Raw genomic sequence first — 19,073 nt, forward strand, 5'->3', positions numbered from 1 at the left:
CAGCAGGGCCCCCCGCGGGCGGGCGCAGGCGCTAAGATGGCGGCCGGAGCGCGGCTCCCCCCACGTGACGCGCGCCCGCCCCGCTCCCGTTTCCCCCGCGCCTTCCGGGCTCCCGTAGGAACCCGCCGGTCCCGGCCGCGCAGGTAATGGCGCCGCAGCGCCCGGGGCAGCGTCAGACGCCAACCCCCCCCCATCCCCATCCCCATCCCCATCCCTCACCGGGGCCGTTGCTCGGGGCCGAGGTGCCGCCTTCCCGGCTCCTTCGCCTCAGGACAGCCGCCCCCCCCCCCCCCCCCCCCCGGAGTCGCTGCGTGAGGGGCTCCAAGCTCCCCTCAGAGACCGCCTGGGCCCCGGGGCCCGGCCTCCGCCGCGGCGCGCAGGTGGGTGCCCCAGGGCTGAGGCGGCGGGAGCCTCGTCCCGGCGGGCAGAGCCCTCCCCGGCCCGGCCTGCTCGGCCCGGCCCGGCCTGCTTGGTTCGGTTCGGCCCGGCCTGCTCGGTTCGGCCCGGCCCGGCCCGGCCGCGATGCCCTCTCAGACGCGGGGGCTGGTTACATCAGCTCCAGGTGCCGCCATGGGAGGAGGAAGAGGAGGAGGAGGAGGAGGAGGCTCCTGAGGATGCGCTCCCCCGGCCGCCGCGTTTGGCAGGTGGCTAGGAAGGACGGCGACTTGGTGGCCGTGCTTAAAATGCCCCGGTGACACCGGTGACCTGCGGTCTCGGTGCCGTTGTGGTTGGGGAGACTTGGGTGCGCGCTTGGGGAGGCCTAAGGATGCCCCAAGAGCCCGGGCTGGGCCTGGCGCTGTTCGGGTTTCCATCCTTCTGCGTCTGACCCCTCCTGGAGCCACGGAGGGGCGTGTCACAGTGGTGCCAGGTAGCTTTCCTCCTCGGTTTTAGGATAAAAATAACGTGTACTGCGTTATTAGTAAACCACTCTCAGAATCCTCGCTTTCTTCCCCCAGAAATTTGGCTGTTGAACCTTATTTCTCTAATTGCTTTCTTTTACAAGGTTTAACTGGCTCCCGAGGGTGACATTTTAGTTACAGAGCTTCAGTCTTGCATTCAAAATGGCATTTGGGAAATACCCCTGATTGTTTACTCGGAGGAGTTTTCCTAACGCCCCTTCCAGCTCTTGCTGAAAGTGAAATTGTATCAGGAGCACTTCTGGTGGTGGCCGATGGAAAAGTAAGTCACAGATGTTCTTGCTAAGGATTTTCTTGAGATTTAGTTGTGGTGAAAGAGGAATTTGTTATAAATGTTACAAGTGTTACACGTAAAGCGATAGGTTTTGTGTTTATGAAAGTGACTGTTTTTTTAATAGATGGTTGGAAAGAGGAAGTTTAATTGGAGACTTCAGTGTTGTCTTCTGTTTAAATAACTTGGTAAGAGATCACAAACTTAGAAAATGTTAAAACAGTATTGATAAAAAGATGAGTAACCACTTGATAAATGCCACTTGTACTTAAAATTTAGGGTCTTTCCATTCTTTGTTTCTTAAGTTAATGTTGAGTAGAATTATAGCTATAAAATAGTTCTTCAGCATAACAGTAAAGTGAGAACATTATGGTTACAGGTTGGTTGTGAGAATTGCTTGGGATGTTTTGGGAAAGGAAGAAACCTGCATCAATAGCTCAAATGCAGTCTTTTGAAAATTGAGCATGTGTGTTGCTTTCTTTGCTTCGTAAATGCTACGTTTTGCCTTGGCCCTAAAATGATCACACCACCACCATCCTGACAAGAAAAAGAGTGCGTGGTTGTCTCTCCTAGTTTGGACAGACAGTATGCAACTTATCAAACCATCCACTTACTCAGTTAATCCTTCTGACTCCTCTTTAGAACTATTGGCTTTGCAGCATTCAGAGTTTCTTTGTATAGTTAACCTTAGCACATGTTGGATGCTTGCCTGTGGGGTTTTTTTTTGCTCTCTAATAGTGTTTATCTGAGCAACGAACAGTCTTTGAAACTGGAAAAATTGATAGAGGTGTTTGATTCTTCTTTTCTGTCACCTTTTCTCCTGAGAGTTATATGCTAATAAACAAAAGTGAAGAAAGGAAACCACTCTAAAAGAAAAGTGCACATATGCCAACGTTTTAAATGCTCTTCTGGATAAATTACAGGTCATCTTACACATGATTCCCACTGTCCATGAGCCGAAAGTTTCCCATGCACTTAGATTGTTGGGTTTTTTTCTGTTGAGGTCACTGCACCCACCTTTCTTTAGCCTCTCTTCTATGCCTGTTCCTTGCTTTTGGTTTTGTGGGTTTTTTTCAGAGGCATCCTAATTCACTCTCAGAGGTTACTGCTATCTCTGAGCTGATTATTCTGAGCATAACCTGTGGTGTTGAATTCTGCTTAAACTCTAGCCTGTAAGCCAGGGAGCTGCTCTGTGCAGCTCACTCTAATCTTCTCCCCAGTGATGGGTACTTTAATGCTTGGTGCAGATTTTCAGTACGTCAGCTCTGATCTCAGCCTCTGCACTTTGTGTTGCTTATGCCCTTTGTGCCTGTTCTAGCTTTGCAGTGAGAAGAGCATCATTTGCACTCTGGAAAGTGGCACCTTGCTATTCCATCTTTGTGGAACCAAAATTTTACAGTTCAGTTTTATGATACTGTTAAACTTGTCTGCTTGACAAATTATTGAGATAGGGTAGGGGAGGCATTGCCCACTCTTAGCTCTCTGCAGTCTAGCTGATATCACTTTGCTCGAGGGCTTTGAGCTTTACCTTATGGTCTTCTCATGGTGAAGCTTGTCCAGGGCAGTACAGAGGAGCTGGATCATGGATTTTGATGAAATGGCACCTTCTGCAATTCCAGCTCACATGAGGGTTCAGGAGGTTTGATTTGTGTGGAACTGGCAAGGTCCAATGCAGGGGGCTCCTGAATTATCTGTAACACAATCCAAGTTTCACTACCTTTCTAATTTTTTCTAGTAGTTTTGACTTGGGTCCCCCTCCACCAAATTGCATGGAATGCATTTTATACTCATGGGGTTGTTTTTTTTTTCCAGAACTCCAAAATGTCACTTAGACTTCTCGGAAAATACAATATCTTAGTACAGGAAAGGTATAATGAAAGATTAATTTTTTGTCTTTCTTTTCCCTTCCAATTGTGCTTTTGTTTGAAAAGAATGGCACAAAAGAAGTATTTAATAGCAAAACTGACCAGTTGCTTAAGAGAGGACAAAATCCAGCTGTGGAAACCACCATATACAAATGAAAAAAAAGAAGCTGGTAAAGAGATGAAGGTAAATACTCTATCTGAGTTGATGTCATGCATCTTCTGTGTCATACTGTTGGTGCATTTTCCCAGTTTTTCTTGCTGTTTTCTTAGGAACTTGTACAAAAATATTCATCCAAGCTGAATATCAATGAGACTGATGCAGAGAATATGCTTGAAGAAATTCGTTGTAAAGCAGTTGAGCGTGGGACAGGAAATGAAAATTTTAAAGTGACTGGGATTGCAAGACTGGATATATATCTGCCTCGTAGGAAAGTAAGTGATATTGCAGAAAAGTCAGGATAAGTAGCTTTACTTTGCTCGCCTTTTGCATTCCAGCTATGTATCTAATGCAAATATTTTCACTTTTTCAGGTGGTTTTTATGAGAGATCTGTCAGGTATATAAAATACGAGGAATTTTATAAGTATATTACAGTTTCCCAGGCATATAGGAATATTGTGGCAAAGGGATGTTACATTTGGAGATCAGTAATTGTCTTTAGGATTTAATGAGAAATAATCTTTCAGTCTTTCAGAGCAATTCTGCTCTGGTGATGCTGCACCTGGAGTGCTGTGTACAGCTCTGGAGCCCTCATCACAGGAAGGACATGGAACTGTTGGAGAGGGTCATGAAGATGATCAAAGGGCTGGAGCAGCTCTGCTCTGGAGACAGGCTGAGAGAGTTGGGGGTGTTCAGCCTGGAGAAGAGAAGGCTCCAGGGAGACCTTAGAGCACCTTCCGGTACTTGAAAGGGGCTACAGGAAAGCTGTGATAGGACAAGGGGTAATGGTTTTAAACTGAAAGAGGGAAGATTTAGGTTAGACATCAGGAAGAAATTCTTCACCATGAGGGTAGTAAGGTGCTGGAACAGATTTCCCGGGGAGGTTACGGAAGCCCCATCCCTGGAGGGGATGAGGTTGGATGAGGTCTTGTGCAGCCTGGTCTAGTGTGAGGTGTTCCTGATTACAGCAGGGGGTTGGAACCTGATGATCTTTAAGGTCCCTTCTAACCTTAATTGTTCTATGATGCTGTGAGTTAAAAAAAGTAAAATGTCTATCTAGTTCAGTTTGATTTCTTCTGACATAACTGTTTGTGTAACCAGTCAAGAGCAGATGTATTTTTTCAGCTGTAGAGTACCTAAAGTTGAGTTAGTATATGAATATCACTGCATTACCACAGCTTTTGTTTAAATTACAGCTTTCCTTTAAAAAAAATCACTAAGTGCAATAAGGAACTTGAACTTGGTATCATCTTAGGCCATGTATAGCTGCTGATAACACTGAAAAGAACTCCTTTAGCTTTCACCTGTGGCATGTGGCAGTGTTCTCACAGTAATGACATTATCCTTGTGTAACTATTCCAGTGCAGGCAGGTAACCAACTAACTTTAAAATAGGTGTGTCCAGTGTTTGAACTTGGAAATGAGAAGCAGGATTTACCATTGTGATGGTACTCATCTGTTCCAGGCTCTGAAAACCTCCACAAAGATAAAACTGAATTAAGTCTTGACCTTAAAGCCAGGCTTCAGCCTCTAGCTTCACACATAAAATATGTCAGAATAATGATGTGAATCTAATTAAATCAGCGTCAGGCTGGTCACCCTACCAGGTTCTGTGGCTACATCCACCTTAGTCAGCTAAACAAGGCTGGGCACTGGTTGATGAACATCCACACTGCCAGGCTGTCAGTCTGGGCTCTGATGCAGTGTCGCCCAGGACCCCACATCCTGCCAGGCAAGGCCCAGGCACAGTGTGAGGGCTGTCACTGGCCAAGGACACATCTCAGATGGCACTTTGAACACAGGTGCTCTGCTTTGAAGGTCGAAAGGATTCAACCCTCTGGATGTCAAGTGTGCTGTGCAGGTTGGTCACAGGACAGAGAGCAGGCCCTTGGTTTGGTTCTTGCTGATAGAAAGCCTCTTAAATGGGAATATTTTCCCCTTAGAGCTGTCTCCAGTCACTTCCTGGTTCTGGTCTTGTGCAGGAGCAGCAGCATCCCCAGTGCTGTATGTCTTCATCCACTCTGGTAACAGTGAAAGATAAGTTCTTTATATAGGTGCAGTTAAAGGTTGTAGTCTTCTTGTCAGCAACAGAACTGAATGTTTACTCTGGAAAAGGGCAATGTTTTGTTCGAGTTTTTTTCCTGAAAAAGACCTTAGACAGTAACTTATGCTTCAGAAGGACTTCATGAATACCTGCAAATATACAACAGTCAGTCATAGTTGTTCTCTCTACTGTAGTGAAAAATAATTCCCAGGGCATGTGATGGGATAAAAGATAGAAGGTGTTATGTGATTGCCATGCAGTTAAAAACAAACAAATAGTTTCATAATTCCTCTTTATAATGCTGCTGGGCATAGGAGAATTAATTAATTTAAAATTGCAGTTTATCTAATCTGAGACCAGAGACACTAATAGGAATTAATCATAACTTACCCAGTCATAGGTGAGTGGCATAGTTAAAAAGAAAAGTTAAGATTGGAAGTGCATAATTAAAGTAGTCAGTTGAAATTGTTTGGATCTGAATGTAGATTTATCTAATTCTGAATCTTTTGCTGTTACAATGCTTATTTTTAGCATTATATAGCAAATAAAATACTCCCTGCCCAGAAATTACTAATATCACCCTTGTGATTTCCTTGTTAACGTGATTATTATTTGAAAAAGAAATTGTAGGTTTTTTTAAAAAAAATAATTAATAAAATGTCTAAAGTATCTTGATATCATGCTTTTCTTTCCTTCCCTCCTTTCCCCCACCCAATGTCATTACTACAGAGCAGAAAAGTCCCTCTGGAAACCAACCTGTTCATCACAGGCAAGGAGCTCAGGTCACAGTAAGTGTAATCACCCTTGGTTCTTACCTAATGGGATAACATACTGTCATACAGTACTAAAAAAAGAGACAAACAGAACACTCTTGTTTCAATATAAGCTTTTTCTTAGCATGTGCTTGTTCAGTGTTTCTGAGTAGGGTGTCCAGTGTCCCTGTAGAGCAGTTCTTCATGTTAGAAGCTGTAGTTTGACAGATAGAAAACAGGAAAGTTGCAACTGTGGAAGAAGAAATTTCTCTGTAAATCCCCAGCAGGTGCCTGAGAAAGCACTTGTGATCAAGTGTTCCAAATCTGTAACTAGGAAGGTCTTCCGAGCAGTGACCATAACTTCTTTTCCATTTGTGTTTCTAAGCCTAACAAAATCAGATTATTTTCTCTCTGTTTTGCTTTTTCCCTTTCTATATCCCAGATTTTCCCTATCTGGCATGCAAAGCTTTCTGATTGTTATTTTACTTCTAGTAGCCTTTTATAGCAAAAGTTTTAAGCTAGTTATGAGCACACTAATATTTCAGTTTTATTGCTATTCCAACAGAAATATTGTATAGCCTTAGAAATTTATATTAATGGTTGAAATTATTTATTTCACAGGATAGCACAGGAACATGCATTAAAAGAAAATTCTATCAAAATAATCATAAATAAGAAGCAGCTTGACCTGGGTATGTATTTCTAGTTGAGAATACTTTTATGATAGTTTCCTAGTTTACTGATACTCTGAAGAAAAATGTCTTACAACTCTGTTAATTTCAGAAATTCCAAAGGAATAACAGTCAGGTTCTGCTTTGCAGCAAATGTAATAAATTATTATGATCAGAATTCTTAAGATAGAATTAGAGCAATTACAAGAATCCTGTAGTAAGCTTTGAAAATCCATTTTCAAGTGTTCAAACACTGAAAATGCATCTTTAAGAGAAACCTGAAATTTCCTAAAAAACCACCTTGTATAAAAGCATATTCCAGAACTTTTTGTAGTGCTTTGCAGATGTTCAACTTTTCTGACATGTGGGAAGAGGTGACAACAGCTTTCTTTCTATTGCTGGCCTGGGCATCTGACATATTTATTTCCCTTGGAATATGTCAGAATTAGAGCCATGTAATGCACAGTAGGAGCTCAGACTCAGTTCCTAGCTGTACAACGTAAATGGTCTCTCTTCACAAATAGAGTATTTGGATTGTATTAATTATTCTGCATTTTGCAGGCAAAACCCTTGAAGACCAGGGTGTAACACACAATGCAAAAGTGATGGTACTTCAATTGGAACAGAGTGATGAGGAAACTAAAAGAAAAGTCCAGGAAGAAGAACTGCAGTGCAAGAAAGAAAAAGAAATAAATGACAAGATGCAAAGAACTAGGAAGGGTTTGGAAATTCTAGCAGAGAGAGGTAAGGTTGGGGTTTGGGGTGAGGGTTTCTCTTGAGGGGGAGGGCTGAGATGGGTGTTCATTAATTCTTGCACATCAAAAATTATCTTTCCAGTGGACTTTCAACATAGAAGAGCATCTGTATTGTGGCTGGGTTTCAGTTTATGGTGTTCTAGGTTTTGGTCTACTTGAAAACTGTATTTTAAGTTGACTAAAACTTCCTCTTCTACTCCAACTCTTCTTACACAATTAGAATGCTAGAAAAGTGGAAGTGAGGACAGGTATACTGGGAAGAGCATAGAGAAGCTGCCCTGTTGTGTAGGGACGAGGTCAGGAAGGCCAAGGTGCAGCTGGAGCTGAACGTGGCAAGGGACGTAAAGAGAAACAAGAAGGGCTTCTACAGGTACGTAAACCAGAAGAGGAAGGTTAAAGAAAGTGTACCTCCCTGGTGAGCAACAGTGGTGAACTGGTAACAACAGATGAGAAAACTGAGATTCTTAACCACTTTTACCACCACTTTTGCCTCAGTCTTCACTGGCAACCCCTCTCCTCACAGCTCTCAAGTTGATGGCCCACAGACACAGCCCCTCTCAGTGTAAGCAAAGACAAGGTTCCTGAGCATCTGAGGAGGCTGAACATACACAAGCCCGTGGGACCTGATGAGATGCATCCCAGAGTCCCGAAGGGATTGTCTGATGTAGTTGCCAAACCACTCTCCATGATACTGGAAAAGCCATGGCAGTCGGGTGAAGTCCCTTCTGACTGGAAGAAAGGAAACATTGCGCCCATTTTTAAAAAGGGTAGAAGAGGGAACTGCCAACCTGTCAGCCTCACCTCTGTGCCTGGGAAGATCATGGAACAGATCCTCCTAAAAGACATGTTAAGGCACATGGAGGACAGGGAGGTGATTCAGGACAGCCAGCATGGCTTTACTAGGGCAAATCCTACCTGACCAACCTATGTGGCTTTGTACAATGGAGTGACTGCATCAGTGGACCAGGGGCATTTTATGGCAACCTTCCAACACCTGAAAGGAGCTAATAAAAAGGCTAGGGAAGACCTGTTCACAAGGGCATGTGATGATAGGACAGGCGGTAATGGTTTTAATCTAGAGAAAGGTAGATTTAGGTTGGACTTTGGGAAAGGGTGGTGGATCCCTAGGACGTGGTGTAGGCTCCATCCCTGGAGACATTCAAGGTCAGGCTTTATGGGGCCCTGAGCAATCTATTCCAGTTGGAAATGTTCCTGCTTATTTTAGGAGGTTGGAACAGAGGTCCCTTTCAACCCAAGACTTTCTATGATTCTATGAAAACATTTGGTACTTTGAGAAAGATGTAATATGAGTGAAATATTATTTTATTGGCACTTGACAGTTAAGGGACTGACGACTCTTGAGAACAGGCTTTAAATTATTGTACACATAAACACAGTGGAATAATGTGTTATAAACCATTGCACACTTTTTTTGTACTTTACCTCAGATGTGGCTGTGTGTAACCATGGCTTCATTGTGCAGAACAGCTCTCTTGTCATTCTCATCTGTAACGTGGCTCTTCTGTTCTCCTTGCATTTGATGTTGATTGCTGGCAACTGTGGATTAAGTTAAAGGGATATAGACAATTTAACAGTAAAAATTTTTCAAAATGAGGTTGTGTTTGTGAATTGCACAGCTTGATGGTGAGTTTAAATCACTTCTCTATTGTTTCAAAAATCACAAACAAGAAACTGTGAGACTGAGTATCTAATGAATTTCTGCCAAATGCAAAAATATCTGAACAAAGCTTCTTTTAAGGGTCACTGACAGCTTGTTTCTTACTATAATGTCAAATTTTGAACAAAATGAAAGAAGTGATTCCTTTTATGGATTTAAGAGGTAATTTAGACCCCAGGTCTTGAATCCTGTGTGGGGCCTCTTTAAGGTATTTACTTTAACTGTCAGTTATAGAACAATGCCAGAGTATAGAGTGGAATCCATAATGGGCTCACAGGCTGAAGGTTCTGTGTGAAGTGTAGAAAGGATCTAACAACCCTTTTGTTTCATCTGAGAAAAATTGCAGGGCAGAAGCTTTTAATCTCAGCAAATTCCTGCCTAACTGTCTTTTGTTTACGTGAAAAGCATCTTTTCATTTTAAATCAGATGGAAGTGAAAACAAAATTGATAGTTTCATTATAAGCATTAAAGATGTGGGGAAAGGAAAATACTGAGCTGTATTTTTATTTATTTTTTTCAGTTTTAGCAACTGTGCTTAGTTGTGGGGTTTTTATATTCTATGCCTGAGCTGATAAAACACTTGACATGCTTTATTGTGAAGTGTAAGTATTTTGTCTTCTGCAAAATACTGTTTATAATTCATGTAACTTCTGATATTATGTCAAAATTTTTTGGGTGAACAAGGGCTTTTTCTTACTGATCTTTTTAAAATTTTCTCATGTTTCTCTCATAAAGGCCATTGTTGGTATGTCCAAAAACACCCCACACATGCAGTCTTTGTATGTAATTCTGATTTATTTGCTTGTTTGCTTTTATATTGTTTGTTTGCTTTTTTGTTTAAGGATGTACTTACTGACATAATCCCATGAGAGCAGATTTATTCTGTTGAGGGTGGTACTTAAAATTTAAACTGCTTTTTCTTATCTTTCAGAGGAGAACTTGGATCCAGATTCTGTTCCATATCTAGATATAGCTAATCAGACTGGAAGGTCAATCGAGATTCCTCCTCAAGCTAAAAAAGTAGGTAAAAGTGTCTTTAAAAGCTACTAAAATGTCTTTTTAAAGCTTGATTTGTGAAGCATTTCAAATATGAGATTGAAATGCAGTCAGACTTTTTTGGGATATAGCCCTGGGTCCAGTAGATGCTTGATGTTGAAATAAAATTGAAGTACAATTCTACAATTGGGAATTCTTCAGTCATCTAGAAACCAGCCTCGATTGCTGATCTAATTGCAGGTCTAATCTTGGTCCATATCTTATTTTTATGTTTTAAGATGAGCTTTGTTAGCACCTATTTTAAATATTGGGTGCCCTAGAACAACATGAAAATAACCTGTTAATTAGGCTTCAGTTTCAGTTGGAAACTCAGTAAGTCTCTCAAAATCAGATTCTTTTAAAATAGTGTCAATCCGTGGGTGCATGCATTGAATTACAGTGGGAGGGATATCCCTGGTGGTGGCTGCTGAAGCAGAGCAGTGATAGATGCTGTCTTTTGAGATTGCTGGATTTTCTGAAGTTAGATAAAAATCTTCACAAATCCTTGGATTTATGCTCAGAAACAAACAAAAAAAAATAGCACTGGAAGAAATGAGCAGGCCCCAGTGTGTGCTAACTGCTGCTCTAGGTCTTTCCTGTGTTTCCTGCATTATCTGGAGTTGCTGGATAATGGGAATGACCACTGTCCCTTCCTGCAGTGCATGCTGTTCTGATGAAGTGCTGAAACCAGTCATACACCCAAAGAGTTAAAGCATCAGATGTTCAAGTGCACAAGATTTCAGCAGTACTGATCTTGGGTGAGAAGAAATATTGCAGGTTGTTTCTGTCCAGAAATATTATTTACATTTCCCTTTGTCCTACTGCAGGAATTAGCCACATTCAAAGCTTAATTTTGAGTTCTGAGGTTCAGCAGGAGGAGAGTCAGGTTAGGTTTTACAAGATAGTTGCAATAGCAAAGCAGAACAATTTCCATGCTGTTAGGAAGGTGCAGCACCCAAAAAAATGCTTCGTTTTTTTTCAGTCATCATTGAAAGTCTATCCAGAGTTGCATTCTTAAAAGAAACTTTTAAGTTTCTTTGGTGCAACATTTCATGTGTCAGTAACACTTGTTGCTTTTAATTAGGCACTATATAACATTAGCAGATGGGAGAAAAGTACAAAGTTATGTGAAATAGCACTGTTCTTATAGAACAGATACAATGGTGTTTTTCTAGGAAGAGCAAGGGCTCTAATGGATTACCTAGATATTTCTTCCTAGTTACAAAAGGGAGTTGGGGAGGTAAAAAAAAAAACTCTCAATCTGTTTTTCTAGGCACTTGTGCTGGCAATGGGTTATCATGAGAAGGGCAGAGCATTAATGAAGAAGAAGGAATATGAAATAGCACTGCCATATTTGTTGGATGCTGATAAACACTTCTGGTAAGAACCTTTTGGAGTCCCTCTTTACTGTCAACCACATGCAGGAACAATATCAGCTCTGTCTGTGCATATAAATCAGGGTCTGTTTTGCCCAGGATTACTTCACACCCTCTCTGCAGATGGGAAGCAGCAGACAAAGGCCCTGACTTGCAGTGACAGGTAGCTTTGTGTGCAACACCTGGTACAGATACTGCCAATGGGCAACTTAATCTTTCCCATCAACATAAAAAGAAACTGTCAGTATTAATGTACTAGGCTATAAGTTGGATTAGCTTGAGAGACAGTTACAGATACTCTTGCAATTGCACCTGTGAAGTAAAAATTTCTTGAAAAACGTGGAGCAAATAGCTGAGGTCAGTAACCATACCAGGTTTTCTGCAGGTAAACTACTTTCCTCTCAGCAGTCAGAACTTAAAATTGCTCTTTTGAGATCCCCAAAAGTAATATTGTCCCCATCTGTTTCTCATCTGTACGCACATGCCAGAGAGACTGGCACAGAACTCAGCATGTTCATGTGCTCTAAGGAAGGCAGTTTCTCTGTTCTCTCCAAGATTACTCAGGGTTTAATTCTGTTCTGCCTTTAAAGAGGCGCTATCTTAACTAGCAACAAAATGAGTTGTGACTACTGGAATTCTTTGAGATGCAGTGTTATGGTTAGTGTCCAGTGTATTAGTGAATGTGATAGGATATCAGTGCTTGGTTAAGGTTCCACTAACCTCAGTTTGCTACCTCAAATACGAAGCATGTGCCTTCTCAAACATGAATATGCACATTGTTTCATCAGTGCTATAAAGTACATGGAAAAAATAAACCACCTCTCCCAAAAAAAAAACCCAAGTAATTGTTTTGTTTTCCAGTGAGTGTAGCACAGAACTGCTGAACACTGTTGATAATTATGCAGTGCTGCAGCTGGACATAGTGTGGTGCTACTTCCGCCTGGAGCAGCTGGACTGCCTGGATGATGCAGAGAAGAAGCTCTCCACAGCACATAGATGCTTCCAGAGGTGCTATGGGGAGAACCATGAAAGGCTTATTGATATCAAAGTATGTTTGTTTTGATTTAGTTAGGGTGGGGGTTTTTCTACTTTTTTTCAGTTATTGTTCAAGTACTGCAAGACTGACTTCTAGCAGTTTTTTAGAAGTTTATAAAGCGTTCTGATGGCTCCTCAGCCTGTGATCTAGTGGTGTCATTGGCAGCATAGTGGAAGCATTGGGCCTGACACAGAGGTCGTGGCAAACATTCGTTTGTATGCACAGACATAATCAGGGGTTTAGAGGTGATACCTTGTCTGCATATCAACTGTCATGTATTAGTGACTGCATTTTCTTTAAATGTGTGAAGTGTTCTATTGATAATGAATTGATGTTCTACCATATGCTTCTACCCATGTGCCCACCCACCCCCTTGTTTAAACAATTCTTCAGGGAAGCTATGGTCGTGAGAAGGTTTTATTTCTACGCCTTTACCTCCTTCAAGGGATAGGACACTATCACAGTGGCAGAGAAAAGGAGGCTGCTGAGTATATTCAGAAGGTAAGACACCACTGGGTAAAGCTTCCCCATTGTTCACACTAGCTCCTGTGTCTGGGCTCTGTCTTGCACCTTCTCCCTATTCTTTTTATACTAAAAAAAAAAAAGAGACTTTTTTATTACTATTTGTACATTAGCAACAGTGTAAGTAGTATCACTTTGTTCTTTCTATATACAGGCATCTCGTTTGTATGAAGAGCTGTCCATAGATCCTGATAAAGTTGATCGCCTGTCGCTCCTGGGATTCTCTGAACAGGAAGCTCGCCTTGCCCTGCGAGCTTGCCATGGGGATGTGGAGCATGCTGCCAACCTCATCACCAACAGGAGGGAGGTATGGTGCAGTCCAAGTGTTGAATCAAGGATTGTGTTAGTTAAGCTATACATAAGGATCACCTTTTGTGTGACTAGTGCAACATGGGGGTAAATTAGGAACTTCTATTACCCTGTTTTGGCACCGTTAGTGTAACTAACACTTCGACATCTGTTGCCACAAGTTTGAAACCAAAACTTAATCTAAGGGAAGATCTGCCCCAAAACAGGTGGGATTAGAGAGCCTAAGGCCAGTGGTTGTGCCACAAGGGCACACAGGAAGATTTTGCACCACTGTTTGCCAGTTAGCAGTGCTCCTTATGGGAACAAACCCACTGTGATTAAGCTGTCGCTCCTGGGCTTGGCTGGCCTGAAAGATGAGGCTGCACAATAAAGTGCTGCAGGGGTAACCATCAACTTACACCATATTATGCCTTTGGACTTGGAAGATCCAGGAGGGGAGAAGGATTTCATTTTTTTTTTACTGAAGTGAGGGAAGCTTTTGTGAAGACAGTGTTGTCCAGATCTCAAGTGCCTGAAGAAATGTTTGGTAAGCTAAGGTGGGTGGCACTTCTAGACTTCAGACAGTGAAATGTGGACAGAAAAGTCAAATGGCTGAGAGAGAGGCTGAACAGTACTCCTTGGCCCCATGCCCAGTTCCAACTGTGTGTCCTTGGCAAGTCCTGTCTGCAGGCCCATCTGCCAAGCAGGTTCTTCTCTTGCCACACAGGGCCCATCATAGCTGTGACAGCGTAAGATCCCATCTGCGCAGCCTACAGAGCGGAAGTTCAGCAACGGTGCTGGCTCCTGGAGATGCAGCTTTGTTTAATAACGAGTCTCTGGCAGCACAGTCTGTATTTAAAAAAAATAAAAAATAAATCCCTTTTCCTCAAGAGATTCAGACTCGGAGAAGTAAATGCAAGAGACCCTGTATAGACAGAAGGCTGAAGCATTCCCGTGCACAATGAGCTTTGTAACGGCTGCGTTCTTGCAGGAAAAGGCACAGATAAGGAGGGAGGAGAGAGCCAAAAGAAGGAAGAGACTGGAAGACATAAACACCTTGAAAAGTATGGGCTATTCAGAGAGAGCTGCTCAAGTAGCTCTTCAGAATACACAAGGAAACCTGGACCAAGCCTTTAAGGTAAGTGATTTTCAGGAGTAGAACTTGTAGTAGAGTAGAAAAAAAAACAACAAACTTGTTTGCTTTTTTTACTTATTGTGTAGCAGATTTTATTTTCTGTAGCCTATATTTCTTAGTTCATAGCTACCTTCTGTAAACTGCAATGACTGAACTTCCACTTCCTGACCCAATGAATCAGGTGTCATTTAAGTTGCCTGAGGTTTGCTTATATCAATTATTGGGCTAAATACATATTGATGCAGAGGACTATTATATTTCTGTTGCTCTGTTCTGATCTCTCTCTGTTTTATTGTAGTTTATCCTTGACAATCCAGAGTTATTGCTGGAAGATGATTATGATGATCCTGCGGCCATGGACCAGTTTCAAGTTTCCCAAGAAAGTATTGATCAAGTAAGTTAGACCTTTTGCTTTCTTAGGAGTTGGGTGTCTTGTTTCTGAATTACGCCTTCAAACACACCAGGTCTTCCTTAAGCAAAGCTGTACAAATTGTCCTTGATAAATGTCCCACTTCCACTGTCTGGCATCTGTTCTTCATGGTGAAGTCACACTTAGGCTAAAATGTAATAGCATAGGCAAGAAAAGTGTAATGTCTAGAAAAAGCAAACAGCACGTCTGTCCTCCTGATACACTGGAGTGCTTTGAAGTTTCATTTTGAAAAACAGAAAAATAATTGGTCTGATAGTAAACAAGAGGCTCTTGGTTCTGCTCAACATCCCCAGTCCTTTAATAGGTCACCTCCCTTTTGTTAACTGTTCCAGTAAACCAGAGTCAGTGTCCTGGAATTCCTGGCATGCAGCACGTTTTCAACAGGGATGATTGTCAGATGCAGAGGCAGATTCCTGTCAGACCCTGGTGCTGGATGAGCTTAGATTTCTCCAGATTTATTTATTTATTTATTTTCCCCCTCTCCTGTAGCTGATGTATATGGGTTTCAGTCGTGAGTCAGCAGAGCAAGCTTTAAAGGTCTTTAAAGGCAACATCCACTTAGCTTCCCAAACCCTTGCTCATTATGGGGGAGTTCTTCCTGCTTCACTGCAGCTTTCTTCAGAAGGGTCCAGTCCATCAGAAGGGTCCAGTCCCTCAGAAGAATCAGCTTCATCAAAAGATTCACCTACAGAATCTGCAGGTATGTGTGGCACACAGCAGGCAGAGAAAAGGGGAAAGGCTCTTCTGGCTCTTGTACAGAGGGATTCAAGGGTGGTAGAGGGCCTTGAGTAATGCCCCACACTGCTGTTATGAGTAATGTAGTTACAGGCAAGGTGTCCATTACTCCAGATAAGCTGTAGCCCCAGCAGTCAGTGACAGCCACAGATGTGTGTCTCAGTCTTCATTTCCCCAGTGGGGAACACAGGACCCTCTCTAGCCCACAAGCAATTCCAGCTTCTTCCTTGTAATTATACTCACACACACCAGTTCTCTTTAAAAGCAAACCAACCTCTCCCTGCCTGTACTCTTTCTCAGGCCAAGTACTAAGTTGCTGGAGTGTGTTCCCTGGACCTGCTTCTGATAATGATGATTTTTTGGCTTGCTAATACCTGGGTTCTGACTGCTAGGAAGTTTCTTCCAAATCTGTGCTGGACAGTCAGCTGATCTGACCACATGCTCCTTCCTTCTGCCCCTTATGTGGCAGAGCTGTAACTGATACTCAGCATTTAGCAGAGGGGAAATGTGCACATACTGTCTCTTCTGTTCTTTGTCAGAGCTGTGGTTATCCCTGTTGTACAACTAAGGGCTTTCCTACAGCTTTAAATAATAGGAAAATTAAATAATAGGGAAAAAAAGCCATCCTGACATATCCTTTGCAGGCCTATTTTAACTGAGGTAGTTTTACAGTACCAGACTGGCAGAGCAGTCATGGTAGTGAAAGAGGAAAAGTACCAACTTCTTTGGATTCACTGCTGTGTTTCTTTGTTGGAAGGTTCTTCCAGCTTACCAACAGATGAAGACATGGAGACTGATGCAGTCAATGAAATCCTAGAGGATATTCCTGAACACGAAGAGGATTATCTGGATTTAACACTGGAGGAAGAGGAACAGATAATTCATGAATACTTATCCTATATACAAGTACCACAGCATTAAATCTCATTACATCTACTTCAGTTATATGTATTTACCTTGACAAATTGAGTTTGGATTATAAATGCACCTTCAGCTTATCTCTTACTAAATGCCTTGAATTCAGTTAAACTATAGGTTGCTCACTTAATTCCTGCTTATTTATAAATCTGCTTAAAGCCTACATTTGTGATACGTTGTAATTTATTGTCATAGCAGAAAAATAGAAACATTTATTTTCAGAAGAAAATTTAATAGAACTAAACTATATTTTTATTGTGAAATAAGTTAATTCACTTAGTATTCAAGTAAAGAAGCATTTCTATACCATTTTAAAATAACAGCCTTAAAAAGTGAGTTGGTAAATCAGAAACCTAGCTCATGAGGTTATAGAGGGTATCAACTTACAGACTTTTCTTCTGAAAGATTTCTAGGAGACATTTATGTATCTGTTGTGCATGGATTTATACAGTGTTCTGCTTGTCACTTCATGCGGGTGTTAGACAGGCAATAAAGGTAACTGTGTGCTGCTTCTGCTGCTAGTTAGGAGTCTTCTATGCTTTTTTGGTTTTAAAAACCAGTAGGAATTACCTGGCAGGGCCGTGTCCTGTCAGAACTCAGTGACCCGTGTAGTGGTACTTCATTTTATAACTAAATAACCAGTTTCTCCAGGCAGCACCTCTTAAACCTCTTCAAGGTTTGTACCCTAAGAGACTGATGGATTTCATGGGAACTACACCATTTTCTTTAGTCAGTGCCTGAACCAAGTTTTGTTCAACAGCTATCTCAGTAGCTCTACCCAGCTTCAGCACTCCAGAGAAATGTTTGAGGGGTTTATGTGTGTTTTATAACATCCCGTTTTCTGGTAAGTATGTCTTTCCACTGGGAATGGAAACCCCCCTGCTTGTTGGCTTAAGAACGGTTTATTTGCTTTCCATAACTCCAGTCTCACGGCAGAGGGAGCTCACGGCGTGTCTGCTCCAGCAGGGGCTGGAGCTGGTGGAACAGCAGGGCCTGACAGTAGCTGCTGGAAAATGAAGATTCCGGCTGGTGACAATTTATTCTTACCTGGCACTTTTCAGTGGGGAAATGAGGGCTTGAACTCTTGCTAGGGCGAGCATGATACTGGAGGAAGCAGAGCTTTGGCCTGCAAAACAACTGCTCAGTTCCAGTGGATGGACTTTACTAAGCTCCAGTTGTGGATTTTTTCCCCCCTGGCTACCTTAGCCAAGGACAGCAAAAGCAGGGAGTGATTATGCTGTTAAGGACTTACTGTATTTCATACTTCTGCATCAAGGCAAGTGCTATAAAAATTGAGTAGTGCTGTATCTCCTCCCAGAAGGTTGAAGCATTTCTAAAGCCACAAATATGAACTTCTGAGGAAAAAAAACAGCCCCAGCAACCACTAGATGCTGTTTCCCTATAAGACAGCACTGAGGAACCACTGGACAAAAGGAAGTGCAAAACCAGCAGCTACCAAATAATTGAAAATGAGAAAAACATACAGAGGGTTGCATGTAGTTTTCACAAGAAGTAGGTAGGAAAGCACAAACGTTCCTTCTTTCAGCCAGAGGGGGTTCCCAAAGCTAGTGGCATTCTGGCATTGCCTTATGCTGGCCCCAAGGCAGCATTGGGCTGCACAGGCAGTATTTCTCCTCTTTGAAGTGGCTTCCATAGCAAACTGGCAGTGGCAACTTAAGAAGTGAACGTTTGTCCTTGGGGAATTTAAAATTAGCATCATAACATGCAGTGCTTGTCAGGGAAGCCATTCCTCAGTGATGTCATTCTGCCAGCACTGCCTCCCCCCCCACTAGCTCTGCCTGCAGTTTTAAGTGATCAGCAGGGCAGAAGTCATTGTCTAAAAGTTTTAAGTTAATTCTGACCATGTATTTGGAGACATTGTGACATGTTTAGCAAGGGGCAGAAATGGTAATGACTCATTAATTCCATTCTTTGAGATCTATGTGTATTACATCCATTTGCTAATTCTGTGTGCAGCTGCTGTATGGGCCAGATAAGCTCCCATGTCTGACATACTGTGTGCAAAGTTTTAAACAAAAGGTATAGCACAGACCATCTGTGCAACTCCATCCTTCTCTGCTAAAGGCCTCCTACTTAGCAGTGACCTCATATGCAAAACACAAGTAAAATTAGCAGCACAGCAAGCCATCACCCCAGCAACCACCAGCCACTATCTCATAAACATTTCCCACAGGGCCAGTACTGAGCTACAACAAAAGGACCAAGAGGCTTACAGTGGCATTAAGTCTACACTATGCAGATGACCTTCCAAATTAGTCTCTGGTGGTAGGCATTTAACATCATTAAAATGCTGTTTCCTACTAGATGCAGAAACCTGCCATGTATGAGCTAACAAAGCTGCTCAGCTGGAGGGGCAGGCAGGGTACACAACAGCAATGACAGACACCACCCCGTGACACTGCTGCAGTCTCAGGGTAGGGGTCCTTGGTGCCACCACAGCACATGCTGAGCCAGCATCATCAGGCTT

At 42.3% G+C, this 19,073-nt stretch overlaps 1 protein-coding gene across 4 annotated transcripts; it reads left to right on the forward strand.

Moving 5' to 3' along the window:
- Window positions 1–50: 50 nt before the first annotated feature.
- Window positions 51–17,106, forward strand: NUB1 (negative regulator of ubiquitin like proteins 1). 4 transcript variants are annotated; one of them, XM_051612237.1, is made up of 16 exons: window positions 51–143; window positions 1,004–1,179; window positions 3,120–3,237; window positions 3,324–3,485; window positions 5,984–6,042; window positions 6,628–6,698; window positions 7,239–7,421; window positions 10,042–10,130; window positions 11,419–11,525; window positions 12,383–12,569; window positions 12,951–13,058; window positions 13,234–13,386; window positions 14,359–14,505; window positions 14,801–14,896; window positions 15,422–15,632; window positions 16,425–17,106. In XM_051612237.1, exons 2-16 carry the CDS (start codon window positions 1,172–1,174, stop codon window positions 16,586–16,588), a joined length of 1,863 nt encoding a protein of 620 aa, XP_051468197.1. In that variant the 5' UTR covers window positions 51–143; window positions 1,004–1,171; the 3' UTR covers window positions 16,589–17,106. The 4 variants fall into 4 exon arrangements, with proteins under 4 accessions (XP_051468197.1, XP_051468199.1, XP_051468200.1 ...); XM_051612239.1 differs by having other exon boundaries at window positions 15,555–15,632; XM_051612238.1 differs by lacking the exon at window positions 51–143 and adding an exon at window positions 312–380.
- The last annotated feature ends 1,967 nt before the right edge of the window (window positions 17,107–19,073 follow it).

The sequence above is a fragment of the Apus apus genome, chromosome 2, assembly GCF_020740795.1.
Source record: "Apus apus isolate bApuApu2 chromosome 2, bApuApu2.pri.cur, whole genome shotgun sequence".
In the NCBI taxonomy this organism is placed as follows: domain Eukaryota; kingdom Metazoa; phylum Chordata; class Aves; order Apodiformes; family Apodidae; genus Apus; species Apus apus.

What these genes read in the sequence shown, in the direction of transcription:
- NUB1 (XM_051612237.1), top strand. An exon ending in AAGCTGGTAAAGAGATGAAG is followed by an intron (nt 3,238 to 3,323) that starts GTAAATACTCTA and finishes CTGTTTTCTTAG; the next exon opens with GAACTTGTACAAAAATATTC. An exon ending in CCCAAGAAAGTATTGATCAA is followed by an intron (nt 14,897 to 15,421) that starts GTAAGTTAGACC and finishes CCTCTCCTGTAG; the next exon opens with CTGATGTATATGGGTTTCAG.